Below are 14924 nucleotides of genomic sequence, written 5' to 3' on the forward strand. Positions count from 1 at the left end.
GGGACCCGGCCCGGTTCCCGAGGCTGGCGGCGGGGAGCGGGGTGTGGAGGGGGACAGGACACACACAGGAGGCTGCCCGCCCCCTTCCCTCCCCCGACTCGGCAGTGGAGCGCGGAGGCCCCGGGCTGAGGGAGCGGCCGGAGCCGCCTGCGGGGCTCATCCCCGGCCCGTGGGGGAAAGGCCCCGTCCCGGGCGGGCTCCCCCCGCCCCGCTGTGGAAGCGGGGGGCTTGGCTGAGGCGGGGGAGGAACCGGAGGTCACCTCCCCCCCGGGGAGGGGGGGGACGACCCTTCCCTCCTGGCTCCATCGCTAATTTGGTTGCACTTGAGGTGTTTTATCCCCTTTTCACTCCCTCCCTGCTGCCCCCGGGGGTGGCAGCGGGGGGTGTGTGTGTGTGTGTGCGCCCCCCGACACTTGTGGGGCGGGGGGAGAGCCCGGGAGGGGCTGACATCTGCTCACTGACCTTCCCTTGGTGGAAAGGGAATGGGGTGTTTTGGGTACTGGGCAAAGAGAATTACTTCCTCTTGGTTGTTCCCGTTTTAAGGTGGGTCGGTAAAGCTGTAGTAGGTTTTGCGTTGTCTGACACCGGCTGACACCAGGACCAGTGGTGGTGACACATCATGTGCCAGGCGGAATCCAAGTGGTTGAAGGATGCCCCTGGGAGATCTTGATAGGCACCGAAGGCCTCAAACTTTTGTAGGCGTGAAAAGCGGAGACGTTAGAATTGTTTCTGAAAACTCCTTCAAAGAAACTTGGTTCCAGCTTCCAAACGGCTGAAGAAAAAACCCCCATCTGTGCTCATAGCTGGACGGTGAGGACAGCAGGGCAGAAACGCTTCCCCTGCCATCCAGTTTGGAGTTGGTGACTATGATCTGCTAGGAATGGAAAGTCACGAAAGAGACTCAGTAATTGTCTGTTTTTATGTGGCGGCCTAAAGTCCCAGAGGATGACCTAGCACTTAAGAATCAAACTGGGCCAAGTTAAAGGCCAAGTTGACTTGAAAGAACCCCAGTAGTGGGACCAGGTCAGAAGCAAAGCAAGTCCCAAACTGAGTGTATCTGGTCAAAGATATATATTCTTTTTAAAAGACATTGTGTTACTGGAGCCAGGCCTGGATCTTTTAGCATCCAGTTGAGCTGGAAGCAGCTCATAGGTTTGTTTTGTTTTTGTTTTGTTTTTGTTTTGTTTTTATTCATGTTTGTACAATCTTCTGGATTTTTTTTTTCAAGAAGGAGTAAAAGGGAGTGTTGGAAACTAACAAACAGGATTAAAACCCTGAGCGCTTAAGGAAAACAGGTTAAGGAACTTAATCCAGGATGGATATGCAGGAGCCGCAGCAGCTGGGTATGTTTGCAGAGAGCGAGCTGATGTCTGTGGGGATGGACACTTTTATCCATCGCATTGACTCTACGGAGGTCATCTACCAGCCCCGGCGGAAAAGGGCAAAGCTTATTGGCAAATACCTGATGGGAGACTTACTTGGAGAAGGGTCTTATGGCAAAGTCAAGGAGATGTTGGACTCTGAAACCCTCTGTAGGAGAGCTGTGAAAATACTGAAGAAGAAGAAGTTACGCAGAATTCCCAATGGGGAGGCAAATGTGAAAAAGTGAGTAAATATTTCCAGTAACTGGGAACTGAGGGGTTAAACTTTGTCATTATTTTCCAGCTGAAGTTCTGTATCATTTTAACTCACAACATGGCTTTCTGCTGTGGAAATGCTTCCTAAACCGTAGGTATTCAGGAATCTCTTTACCATTGAACTGCAGCCAGTGCTCAGTTGAGGTTAGGAACAGGGAAAGGAACTGGTTCTCAAGGGCCGGGGAGGCAGGTCCGTCTGTCCCAACAGGCAGCCTGTAACACTCGCCATTTTTTGAATAATATTACTTAAAGAATAAAATAGTATTTCTTGAAGAAATTACTCTTTAACATTTAACCTTGAAGAGGTAAACTGTGGTGCTGTCAGCTAGGAAAGGTGAGAGGTGGTGTAGCTGAGAGCGCAGAAATGCACTTTGTGTGGTTCCATTCTGCGTTCTTTGTGTACCCGTCTAGGCACGTGTGGCTCTTGAGGTCTTTGGGATGGCAATTACTGTTCCCACCCGTGTAGTAGGTGCCTGGAACGTGATCCAATGGGTTGTGCATCCAATGGGCATAGGAAGTCCTGTTTTTTTTTCTCCATTTCATTTCCGACTAATGAGTTTGGGATGTAATTCAAGGCTCTTTTGAGTTGATTTCTGCAGCTGTAAAATGGGGTCAAGGGTTGTCAACCTCTTTTATTTCAGTGACTCAAGATCTGTGCTTGGAAGTTTTCAAAGTGCCAGTTACATACTGATTAGTCAGGGCACAAGTAGCTAATTAAAATTAACTGTGGGAGAAGCCTGGTGTTACACTGACTCTGTAGGGCCTGGTGTATGAAACTTTCCCTTTTCTTGGGGCTGTGCTCGGCTTGCAGGGACCTCGCAGCCAGCTGTGTTTTCTGCAGCAAGCAGTTTGTCACAGCCCTGTGAGATAGTTGTTTATCTGCTATGGAGGGGAGCCTTCTGCAGCCAAAACAAACTATTTGCAAGGGTTTATCTCGTAGTGGGAGGGAAAACCTGTGAGATGTTTAGAAGACTCTTGTATTGCGTCTTTAGCTGTGGTGTGCTGAGTGTAGAGCCCTGACCTAGCAGAGTCTTGTTTCTGTTTCTCAGTTTGGTTTGAGTTTCCGAGCTCAGCTGTGAGATATTTCACATCCTGTACTGGGACTTCTGTCAGTGAGCTGTTTAAGTTTGCCTTCTAACCTTCAGTGACAGGCTTAGCTATGGAATAGTCACAAATCCTAATGCTGGGACCTCCCTTTCCCTCCTTTGCTGGCTCAAGTTCAGAATCAGAGTAAACTGTTGGTTAATATGTAATAATGTTTCTTGTTTTTCTGGTAAAGGCATGAGTGCCCCTTTCTACCCTTGCCCCCTCCTTCAGTTACATCAAGAGCTTCTACTGAAGAAGGGGGAGATTGTTTCCTCCTTAGTGAAACTTTTAAGTTTAAATTTTTCACTGCTGTAGTGAAAAAAGACTAGCCAGATACTGGGAGAGTTTCCTGATATCAGAACCATGGTAATGGTCCTCTGTCCTGAAGTGAACTCTGTAGAAGTTTTATTCATGCACAGAGGCTGTCTGTGAATGTTTTGGTTGGTTTCATCAAGGTTAGTTATTAAAGCAGACTAGCCAAGCACAACTCTGTTTTGCTGTGGATGTTTTTGCACCTGCTTCAAAACACTGAGGCAGATTTTAGATGTTGTCTTGTAATGAAGGTTTACTTTAGTTCAAGTTCCTATTTTTGTCACCTTGTCCTTTTCTCTTTGTCCACCTATTTGTTTGCTGTGCCTACTTCTTCAGTGGTGAATTTTTTTAAGGCAAAATGTTGTATTTTTGTGGTACCCTAGTACTGTGGCAGTCTGACCTTATCAATACCCTTTTGCACTACTGTGACAGGGAGCGAAAGCTGTCTCCACTCTGTTGTTGTGAGATACACCATCAAACCCATATGGTTTGACCAGTCGGTATGGATGGGGGAGGAGCAAACTGTTGCTGTATTTCCAGGTAGTGGTGGACTGCTAACATTATTTTTTTCGATGTCACATTGCTTGGTCAGACTCCATTAAAATTTCACTTTCTACAATTGCATTTGAGCAGCTTTGCTGAGCAGTTTGTACCTAGCAAACTACCCACATGTAATAGAACAGCAGAAAATCAGATTGTGGACTGAGTCATATCATTAGGTTGTCCTTTCTTTCTTGAAAGCTATTAATAAGTGCAGTAATAAGTAAATATGTAATTCCTGTGTTACAGTGAGGGCTGCTTCCAGTCCCACTTGCATCCTTATCTGTACAAGGATGTCCGCAGCTCAGTACATGTGAGAGATGAGTGTGATTAGTTGTCTAATCTTTGTAAACATCCCGACTTCAGTTAGTGCCCTTTGAGATTAAAAATCTCTTCATCTGCCACCAGAACTAGACCACTGCTTGGTGCTCTCTCTCCCTGCCAGTGCCCCCAGTGCTATGTGCAAGCAGAAGGCTCTTCCAAAGTATTTGCATTCATGGTAAATGAAATGGTCAGGAGCAAGAGTCTTCTGAATCCTTAATGAATTGTTTTCTCTGCTGTACTGCATAATCAGAATCACTGCATAATGTCTTAACTATTAGTCTGCTCTCTGGGGGTTAATGTCTTCATATAGGGCTGCAAATGTGCTAAAAGTGCACTGGCAGAGGGTCTAAGCAATTAGGACACGTGTTCAGGCTTGGTTTAAAAGTCCTTATCTCTTGGAAGTGACCATTTACTATTTCAGTCTCAAAGTACCTTGTTGTACAGTTTTCTCTTAACTGTAAAGACAGTGCCTGTTCCTACTAAAGTGATCTCCAGCATTTCTTACCATACAGGAAAAAGCTACCTTTGTGACTTGGTTACAGAGATGTAATTGAATTATTATAATGGGCTTGTGCCTCTGCCGTTATCACAGGATGCCTCAGTATTGCTGCTGCTGTAGTGAAGATGAAACTTACATTGATAGTGTGTCATCAAAGAAATTCCCTAGAAAACAGTTCCTAGACTGTTGGCCCTTGGGTAATTACATGAGCAAGTAATATACAGGGATTAATGACAGCAAGGGAGAGCACAATAACGATGAGCTGCAGAGAGGATCATACAGGTCTGTGCTGCGCGTAGGGGACCCTGGATATGTGGGACTGGTGTTATAGCTCGGGGAGCTCTAACTGTTAATGCCATTTTTGTGTTACTCCTTACTTATGTTTGAAACTGCAGCCTTGTCCTGTGTGTGCAGGCTGGTTGTCCCACCCCTGTCTCTTGGTGCAGTAACAGAGTTCTGGGGACCTAGAAATTATGACCGAAATATGTTTGAGACTTACGTAAAATTGAATTATTATTCTCTACCCTAAAATACTCCAGTTCTGCCATTGAAAAATGAGCTGTTTAGGGATCTGTGAGTCCTGGTGAGGATGTCGAGAGTTTAAATGCGTAAGACACATTTCCCTAAATCCATCTAGAGAACCTTCATTTCTCTTCAGTTACTTTAGAGAAAGGTTGGGGTGCCTTAGTCAACCAGACAGTACTATGGCTAATTACTGCTTCCAGTTAATACAAAAAAAATGAGTTTAGTAGGATTGCCAAAAAGATGAAAGAAAATTTGGAAGACCATTTGTTTCGAGCAGCACAAGTTTAATAAAACTGTGTGCTAATAGCCTCACATTTTAATTAAGTGTTTGGGACTTTCTGCGCGTATCCCAAGTGTCTTGTACTGTACTTACCATGATCAGTGATTACTTAGATTTGAATATATGCTCATTAGAATTCCTTGGAGGTTTAAAATGTGTAGTAGGCCTGTACTTCGGCAGTTTGCTCCTTGGGTCTGCAAATCAAGAGTCTTGCACCTCAAAACATGGACAATTCTGCTGAAGGAAGGACTTGTTGCAAGCCACAGAGGCGTGTGCTTTAGACGGAGATGGGCTAAAGCTGACTCATCTGATTTCCTGTCCCTCCTAACTGTAAAGGTCTGCTGTATGTAACTGGGTGGCTCTTACTTTCTTTGCTAAGCTAGATATTTGCTTGGGTTCAGTGGCAAAATGTTAGAAACTGTAATCCATAGAAGAGCGTGGGTAGCTGTGCTGTGGTAGATATAGGGCTTGTAATGTCAGACATCCCTGCTAGGAGTGTGATGTGGATGGAGGCCTGGAACTAGTAAAGAGAAGTAACACTGTGATCTTCACCTCCCTTAGCAGCCTCTTGGTTTCACAAACACAGTTCTGGAAGTAGATGCTGGCCTGCCTGTTGCTCTCAGCTTCTGCAAGGTGAGAGCTGTCAGGGTTCAGGTTGCTGTGTTTGGTGGCAGAGGGTATGCTCTGATCTGTGTCCGCAGCATTTAACCTCTCAGCAGCTTCTGGGTTGCACATAAAGGAAGAAGTGTGGTGACCACAGTGGCTGTTTCTGTATCTTGACATGTTGCGTCCTTAGGGGAGGGAGAGGTAGTGGGAGTGTGGTGGAGATGCTATAATGTTCACAACATAATTTGGGGTAATGGCTGGAGAAGAACCGTTTGGATACTGAAACTTGAAAGGTGTAGATCAACACTGGATTCATCAACACATAATGTCAACCCCTCCCTGTGTCAGATGTACATTCAGATGTGTGAAGCTTAGTTTGCAGAGGGAAATAGTGAAGTGCTTTGCTCAGTCCCTTATCCGAAATATCACTCATGCTTGTAAGAGTGAAGAGGTGCAGCTTCTCATGTGGATGAAAATGACAAGTTGCATCCTTGCAAGTGGAGGCTAATTTTTAGGTGAAATAAACAGGAAAAAGCTGTTCTCAAGCTAGACCTTAAATAAGTTAATCTTTGTGGCGTATTGGGGATACTAACTTGTAATTAAAATTTGTTTTGGCTATACAGGATTACAAAATCAATCTAAATAAATGCATCATGTAGTTGTTCAGTTGTGTAAAGACCAAATGAGTCCTTTGTAGCAATTGGCAAGAATGGTGTTAGTGGATTTATGGTACGTGCCAGAACTGGCATATGGAGCTGTTCTTTGTGCGCATCTTCTAGCCCTTCACTGTGGCACCAGTGCTATGGTGGAGGTGTACCAGTTCCTTGTGCCTCGTTCCTCAGTACCACATGCTGTATGTAGAGAGCTTGAGATGGGCCATGGTTGTGTGCTGAAGAATAAAGGAGTGGGTGGGGGTAAGCTTCTCCCAGGCTGAAGACTCTCGCTGCAGACCTGCTGCAAACCCTCATTTCTGACATATGATCTGACCTGGTAGGTAACATGGAAAAGATTCACCATCACACATCTCCAGTAAAATCCTATAAGCTTAGACCTGTGGAGGAACCTTGTCAACCAAAGGAAGGGAATGAATCTTTTGGCTGTATTGTTCATTTTTATTTAAACAAGAATGGCTTTGATGAAACTGAGGCTTGAAACAAACCGTAGAAAGAATGCTAAATCTTACATTGCAGATGTGCTCCAGGAAAGAATGTTGTCTTTCCAGGCTGTCCTTGGCATCTTCCAAAGTCGTGTAGCACATGGTACAAGTAGGCAGCTTTGCTATATACAGTTCTGAGCAACACCACCACCATCCTGTTATTTGCCAAAGCAAGGTACCTTGCTAGGGATAAGTCTTCATCTGGCAGGATGAGCTTAATGGGTCTGACAGAACCACACAGAAACTTACCAGATCTTTTCTTCTCTGTTTTTTTCTCCAAGATGGTTGTACTTTGAAGCAAGCCCTGTACTCTGGCAGTCTGTCTTGTCACACACTTGAGGGCTTTCTAGTCTGGAAAGCTAGGAACAATTCCATAATGGAGACTATTCTGGCCACATAATAGTGGTGTAAAGGAGGATGGGTATGGAGGCGATTACCGCATTGCAGAAAGCACAGCCTGGCCCCCTTGCTGGCGTTCTCCCTTTCCCTCTGTGTTGGAGAGGGGTCTGATCTCAAAAGCAACTGTTGTGATTTAAATTTCATGTTAAATTTTAGAGGTAGCAAGGAAAGGAGGCAAAGTTGCAGCAGCTCAAAAGGTATCCTGAAAATCTGAGCAGATTCACTAGGCTAGTATAGGAAAGGCAGGAAGCTGCCTTGCCTTGGTTGAGAGAAAAGGCAACAAACTGTAGGCATGCAAATCTCTCTTTCCCAGTACTGTCAATTGAAATGCTGTTCTGCAGGCAAATTACAAAGCAAGCAGTGGGCTGGGGTGGTTTTTTTGTTGTTAATTTTGAAAAAAGTAAATGTAGGCACCTTCTGATGAGGTGACCACCTATGTTCACTTACTTGGTGAAGTTTGAAAACTGAAATGGAATCAGAGGTGACTGTGGTCTGGCTGTCTCTGTTCCTCAGTTGTTCTAGAATGCAAGAGTAGCTAAAAATAGAAGTAATCTTTCCTCTGGGAAATGGGCTGCTTGGCCTCTGCCCCAGAGGTGGGTGCACTTCACTGGCATTTTAGATTGGTTCACAAAGTTCTTCTGGAAGAAAAAAATCATTACAGAAATATGAAATATTTATTAGTCCATTGAAGGTGGAAGGAATTAGTATTTGTGCTTTCAAGCTGTATTACAGGGAATGAGCTGTTGGGATCAGGATTTTAAACATGTTCCTAATATTGGAAGCTTGCTTTGCCTTCACAGCAAAGTAGTCTTATTTTAAAAAGTATGTGTGTTCACTCCCTCTCTTGCCGGCTTGGTCTGAGCACTCAGCCTGTCTCCCTTCATTATGCAGGAACTTCTTAGACCTACACTAATGCTGGCTGCAGTTTCTATGCTAATTTAATCCACTTCAGCCTTTTGGTCATTACTATAATTAGAGCAGCTGCATCACTTTGCAAATCTGTCTGCCATTTAAAATAAACACTCTTCTGAGCTTTGCCTTATCCTAGGTTTCTGTTTAGCTATCATAATGTTGGGTTTTTTTAAAGCCATATATGATAAAGGAAGAGTGTCTGGCCCAAACTTTGGTAGTGAAGTAATTAATACTACTGCTCGGGGATCCTTAAAATATTTAAAAAAAAAACCTGCTTGCATTCCTGCATCTTATGAGCCTTTTGAAGGAGCAGTTACTGGTTTGTTAATCAGATGTGATGCATCAACAAGCCTTTGTACTGGCCACAGCTTGTTATTAGAGGCTGGCTAATTGTGCAGGCAAGGGGTGAGTGCCTTTCTGAGCTTGGTGTGTCATGTGTTTGGGCAGAGGCTCTTGCTTCCAAAGCTGTGCTCTGAATTCCTTGTAATGCTGCTTTCAAGAGTCCTAACTGTTGAAATGTAACCCTGTTTCTTAAAGCAACTTACTAAATAGCAAGAGAAAGAAACTGGAAAGAAGAGTTTGTGTACAGTTTAGCACAAGCCCAGAATTGAGCAGCAGAAGAATGAAGTGAAGAGCAGTATCTGCGCTTCCAGACACTGACAGAACCACCCTGACCTGACTGTCCTGATCCTCCTGTTTCTCATCTTCATAGCTGGCATCCAGTGGGATTCTGCAGGCTGAGTTTAATGCAAAAGATACTAAAATGTGGTTTGGGACACAGTACAAAATCCCAAGAGACAAAGATCAAAACAGCTGATAGGAGATGACATACAAGGGTCCATTTTCATAGCCAAGGGAAGATGTCTCCTCACTCAGTTTTATATTCTTTATTCCCCACAAACAGAGGATTCAATTCAGATCTCTGAACTGTTCAGTCAAGTTAAGTTAGGACTGAAGTTTGGAAGAAATGGAGTTATTAGCTGGAATTCCTGTTTCTGACTCATTCTTGAGAGTAATGTTGCAATTCTTATATTGGTTGCTTTGTTTCTAAATTCTCCTGGAAGTTATAGCTTTATTAAAGGGCACTATGAAACTGCCTCAATAGTTGGCTACTGCACATGAGGAATTTGATGTGTCTTCAGGATGATTTCTGTACTAGCTCTACTGTAAAGACACTTAAACTGATCGCCCAAATAGACTAGCGGACTGGCCGGGTCAGGGGTCTTTGGCCTGCAACCCCGATGCTGAACAGCTTGTTGTATGTTGGTTTTGATGGTGCTCAGGGGTGGGCAGCCTGTAGCTGTTAAACTGTGCATGACTTCCCAGCAGCTCTCAGTGTGGTTTGTGTGGCAGGGAGCAGGGCTGTGTTGCGGTGGGAGGTCTCCAGACAGCTCACATCGGGAGTGAGGAGGTGAGCTGGAGGGGTGCTGAGGTAGAGTTTGGAGTTGCTGGGACCCAGCCAAGGCCAGCTCCACAGTGGCTGGTGGGACTGCTGGGAGGCTGTTGTCATCTGCCACCCGTGAACTTCTTGCATCCCTCAGCTCTGACACCCATCACGCTCGTCTCCTGGCTGCGGGAAGCTTTTGGTGCAGGGCTTCTCGGGTCGGGAACACTGGAGACTCGCTGCTCCTTTGGCAGCCTCAGCAGGTTGGCTGTCTTCCCCTTTATGGCTGCGGACTGCATGCGTTGTGCAAGATGCAGTGCTGCTGGAGATGCACTTGTCTCTTTTTGCTAGTGAGGTTCCTCTCCTGGTTTTTCTGCAGCTTATGTGTTCTGTAGAAAATCATGTTCTGCTGAACAACCCCTCTTCAGATGAATTTCATGTGGTATAATAAAAAAATCAATTTGGTTTCGTTTGTTCATGTCTTTAGTAGGTCAGCCAGTTTCTGATGGTTTTATATTTATGTTTAAATTACTTCTATCTGTTCATAATCCAAGAGCTATCAGAAGGAATTCCTTGTTAGGTGCAGAAACTTTTTATTTCTTTTTTTGGCAAGTAACTAATATTCAAGTTGCTTCCCAGCTAAATAACAGAATTTGTGCTGAAATGGGCTATGTAGTGTTAACTGCTCTGCCACATTTGGCACCGGGCGCTGCCTGCGACAACAGGAGCACACCTAACTGCACGACGCTGCCTTGCACTGACATCTGTGGGGGTTGTTCCTGGTCACGATGCTGATTAAAAACGTACCCTGAAGTACAAAGACTGGAAGCCCAAGCAAATTTATTTCTGCTCTTGTCACTACAGATGACATGTATAAAGAAGCACGAAGTGCAAACATGAAAGGTTTGTCTTGGAAGTGACTGTCCTAGATATTATGGTAAACACTAATGTAGTGCATCTTTAGGGGTTTAACAGAAGAGACTGGTAGTGAGCTAAGCTTCCAACAGTCAGCATTGTTTGAAAAGCTTTAATTGGAAGGAAGCTGATAAAGCTGCATCTTTGACATGCAGAGCAAATCAGGGTAGGCTTTGACTTGCCTGAGCAGTTGACAGGGCAGTGTTTCAGTTCCAATTATACCTTTCCTTTAGTCAGCACTAGCTTTAACTGGGAATGGTGAGGCATTTGCCCAGGGCCATAGGGAAGGGTGTGAGCTGAGAAGGGGACCGCAGGGGACATGGTAAACCCGTCTTAAATGGGTGGGAGGAGGAGGCTTGGCTTGCTGCACCAGGCCCTTGCAAGCCCAGTGCCAGTGCTGCTTTGTGGAGGCAGGGGGGTTTGCAGAGTGTGTCCTGAGGTTGATTTCTCTTTCCACACAGCCTGGTGTCTGAGGGTCCAGCAGGATCTCACCAGGTGTTTTCTGTGGGCTGGCTCAGCACGATGCACTTCTGATCAAGCTTGCCATTGTCTTTTTCCTGCTCACTTTGAATGGAGATGTTCGGCTGTCAACGTCCTACTGTTGACCAGTCAAACAGCTAAAGGGGAGCACTACACAGATTTTTGTGGGGAAAACCAGAATAATGTTTACATTGGCGTGCAGAATAAAACTTTCTATTAGCAGAAGTAACACAGCCTGCGTTGAATGGCACCAAAGCATTGGCACAGGGCATTCTTACAACCAATTTCATGTCCAGCACAAAGGTAGGTTGCTCCTTGGGCATGGTTCTCCTGCTCTTGTTTACCGCTGTACTAAAATTCCTGCCCAGAGAAAACTGACTGGCTGTGTAATGTTAACTGAAAGGGTGCTTGTTTATAGTCCTAGTCAGTGACTAGTAAGTATTTTCATGGTCTAACCTTGGAGTAATGAATTCAAGAACACACAAGACCTTCTGTCAAACAGCATGCATAGGTAGTCTTAGGTGAAGCGGCTGGGACTAATACAGTTTGAAGTGTCTTTAAAATCTATGTGATTTAGAAAATGTTAATTTCATTCCATAGTAAGGAAATAAGCTTTTTAAACATAACTTTTTTCCTTTTGTCTTCCTGCAGGGAAATTCAGCTCCTGCGACGATTACGGCACAAAAATGTTATCCAGTTGGTAGATGTCTTATACAATGAAGAGAAGCAGAAAATATATCCTTTTTTCACACAGTTGTTAATAAGGTTTGAATTCCCATTGTTCTCTGCTATAGTGCTGAATCATTATACTTCTACTTTTGTTAAGGCCCTTTTGAGTGTTTCTTAAGCTTAAAATTGCTTTCCCTGGTATTAAACATACTGTGTGTCTGGAATACTTTCCACACAAGTACATTTTCTTAAGTTTCTCAGCTTCCCAGTTAGCAGACGAAATATTGTCCCCAGGTTATTGATGCAGGGCCGGGGTAGGGGACAGCTGACCCGCAAATATGGTGTTTTATTTTGTGACCTTCAGCAATCTGGAGATGAAAACACAGCTGTGGATCTGCCATTTCTAACCTCCTGTCGTAGCTGTGGTACATGTTAGTGCTTCTTTTTCCCTGAAGATGGACCTTTTATTGTCTATGCTATGTGAAATCAATTTTTTTAATGCTTCTTCCTTTAAGTCCTTGGCAGGGGTTTAGGTTTTGGTTTTTTTTCACTCAAAAGAAGAAAGAAATCTACTTGTTTGCTGGCATCCGGATGCCTGCAACTCTCTCCTTCCCTTTGGAGGGTCTGGACTGCTGCAGTGTTGCCTTTTCTGTGGGCAGTTGGCATGCTTTGCTGCTGGTTATCCTTAACAAGATAAGATGAACTCCCAAGCCTACTCAAGCCTCCTCTGTTTTGTTGTTTGTGTGAAGGTCCCTTGTGATACCGCTTTAAGTGACCTAAAGCTTGTAACAGGCGTGAGAGATTGAAAGCATATTGTTCCTGTGAGATCTACAGCCCAGCTTTTTGAGACTAAACTGCTCAGTTCTTGAATCAAAGCTGTGGCTTGTGATCTCGGTGCATCTTTCAGACTTTAATATGTTATTCCAGTGCACTGTGTCCCCCAAGTGTGCATAGACACTGACCAATGTAATTATATGCCTTTAACTTGCAAGTGAGTAGCTGGTTTTCTAATGAGTCTGCCACACTTAGACTTAAACCAGTTTGTAAGTTTATTGAGCTCATCTGTTGTAGTACATGTTATAAGTGGTTGCTTGTATTTTTGACAGTGTTTTCTAAATACTATCTTCCAATTACAGTACTTCAGAAAATGGGTAATTTAATTGTGTGCTTTAATTACATCAAATACTCTGCCACCAAATCATTAGGATAAAAAAAGCGTGACAATTTTTGCTTGTGTTTTGTAGCCTTAGCAGACCGAAGGGACTGCAATTCAGTTACTGTCTATAGAAAGATACCTTTTAATTAATAAAGAATCTGGGCTGCTAAAGGAGAAGCACGGGGAAAAAGAGCCCGAGAGAGACCTCATGTGTCGGTAACAGGTGATGACAACCCAAAATGGTCATTCAGAAATGTGACCTCTAAGCCAGGAAGGATGTTCCTTGCTTTACTTTCTGAACAGTAGTGTTTGAAAAAGAATAAATTGTTTTTCAGTACTTTTCCCTTGCAAGTGTAGGTTGGCCTCACTATTTTTATCTTTAGCTGCTTCTACACTCTTAGAAAGTTTGTTTGTGTAAGTGCTTATTCTGTGCATGTGAGTGGTAATAACTAGAGAAATTTGTTTTCAGTGGGGCTGGGAGCGCGAATTAAGCCACGATCATGTTCTTGCTTAACCTTTCTCCAGCTTTTCATTGACACTGCTGGTGCCTGTGCAGCATGGCTGAGGATGTGGCAGTACAAATGCTTGTGCAGCCGCATGGTAAAGAGGTTTGGGAACAGATCCAGCTCAAAAGTAACTTTCTTTTTTAGGCTGGCTTCTGTGTAGGTCAGTTCCCTTGCTCATTTCACTGTATAGTCATGCACATGCCTGTATTAGTGCCTTGCAGGAAGCAATGCAAGATGAAAGTTGAGTGAGGTATAGGGGAGTGTTGTCAACTTCACCCTTACTAATAAAGTCCTCATTTCCAGAATGACCATCGTAGCATTTGAAATTGGGCCTGTAGAAGACGGAAGGATTCTGTTCTCACCTGAGTTTTCTGTTGCCTGATAGAAGTGAACTGCAGGCTTCAGCCATGTTTATACTTGGGAAGATAGTGTTTTAACAACTTGCCTGCCTAGTCAAAGCCTTCAATGATTTTATTTGCTAAAGAGAAAGCTGTGATGACTGGATTAAAAATATCAACTACATTTAGTATTTAATGGGCTGCTTTGATGACCTGCTGTGGCTGGGAATGCAGAGCTGGTGATGAATGGAGAACTAATCCAGGCAGAAAATAAACCCCGTTCAATAAGCAGTATCCCAGCTGGCACCCTCTCTGACAGCTTCTGTTACCAGTATGTGCAGTTGTGCGTGGGAGCAGAACCCTATTGATTAGCAGAATTGAGAGCCTCAGTCTTCTTGGGGCACCTGTAATAGATCTGCTCCAGCCTGAAAGTTTGTACTCTAATCTGGTTGATCAACCAGAGATGGATCAGTTACAAAAGAAGGGGTGAAAAACAGCCTGGCAGCTAGTGAAACCAAAATCAGGCTGTCCTTTGTAGATGAGAACGAGAGCTGGGGTTTGCTTCCTGGGAGCTAGTCTATATAATCTACTGTTAGTATTATTGTCTTGAAGGTGGGACAGTTGATGTCTTCCACGTCACTGTGATATAAGTAGTTCACAGATTTCTTCCAGAGTAACAAATGGTAGGAAAGAATTTTGGGAGCTCTTTCTGCTATTCTTGCTTCTACTGATTTACTGGGTGGCATTGTGCCCATCATAAAATCTTACAGTACTTTAGCATCCCTCTGAAGAGCAGGTCATATGGGGAGTGTAGCACAAATTCAGTGAGTTTTGAGCTTCTGGATAGAGTGTGCTACAAAAGGGCAACACAATCTTTAGCACAGATCCCACTTAAAAGTGCAGGTCATCTCTTTAGCTTCTCCTGCCTCAAGAGTTAAGATGGCACCCTGGGACATAAGCAACTTATTTTAGGTTTAGGTTAAGAAGGCATCTGCCAGGAATAGAGTTGAGTGGAGAACACAGGCTGCTTGTCTCTGCTCTTTATCTTGAAGGTGCACTCCCTTGGCAAAGCCACCAGATGTCTCAGGGTCTGTTCTTGCAAGCCCCTCTCAGCACACACTCTGCATTTAAAAGCCCGGGGAGGGGAAGAAAACAGAGACAATTATTGCTTTAGGTAGTTGTGTAGTTTCCATTTTTTGG

The 14924-nt window shown here is 44.2% G+C and overlaps 1 protein-coding gene across 3 annotated transcripts in view; it reads left to right on the forward strand.

Moving 5' to 3' along the window:
- The first annotated feature begins 110 nt into the window (after positions 1 to 110).
- Positions 111 to 14924, forward strand: part of STK11 (serine/threonine kinase 11) — a 45717-nt gene continuing 30903 nt past the window's right edge. The window contains exons 1-3 of one of the 3 annotated variants that reach the window (XM_010563171.1): positions 10485 to 10563; positions 11037 to 11358; positions 11707 to 11790. In XM_010563171.1, coding sequence (XP_010561473.1) covers positions 11300 to 11358; positions 11707 to 11790 — 143 coding nt within the window. In that variant the 5' untranslated portion in view covers positions 10485 to 10563; positions 11037 to 11299. Of the gene's footprint in view, positions 1606 to 10484; positions 10564 to 11036; positions 11359 to 11706; positions 11791 to 14924 lie in introns of those variants that run through there. The other 2 variants (XM_010563170.1, XM_010563169.1) reach the window with 2 other exon arrangements.

Source organism: Haliaeetus leucocephalus, unplaced genomic scaffold (genome assembly GCF_000737465.1).
Source record: "Haliaeetus leucocephalus isolate CR32 unplaced genomic scaffold, Haliaeetus_leucocephalus-4.0 Scaffold164, whole genome shotgun sequence".
Taxonomy (NCBI): Eukaryota; Metazoa; Chordata; class Aves; order Accipitriformes; family Accipitridae; genus Haliaeetus; species Haliaeetus leucocephalus.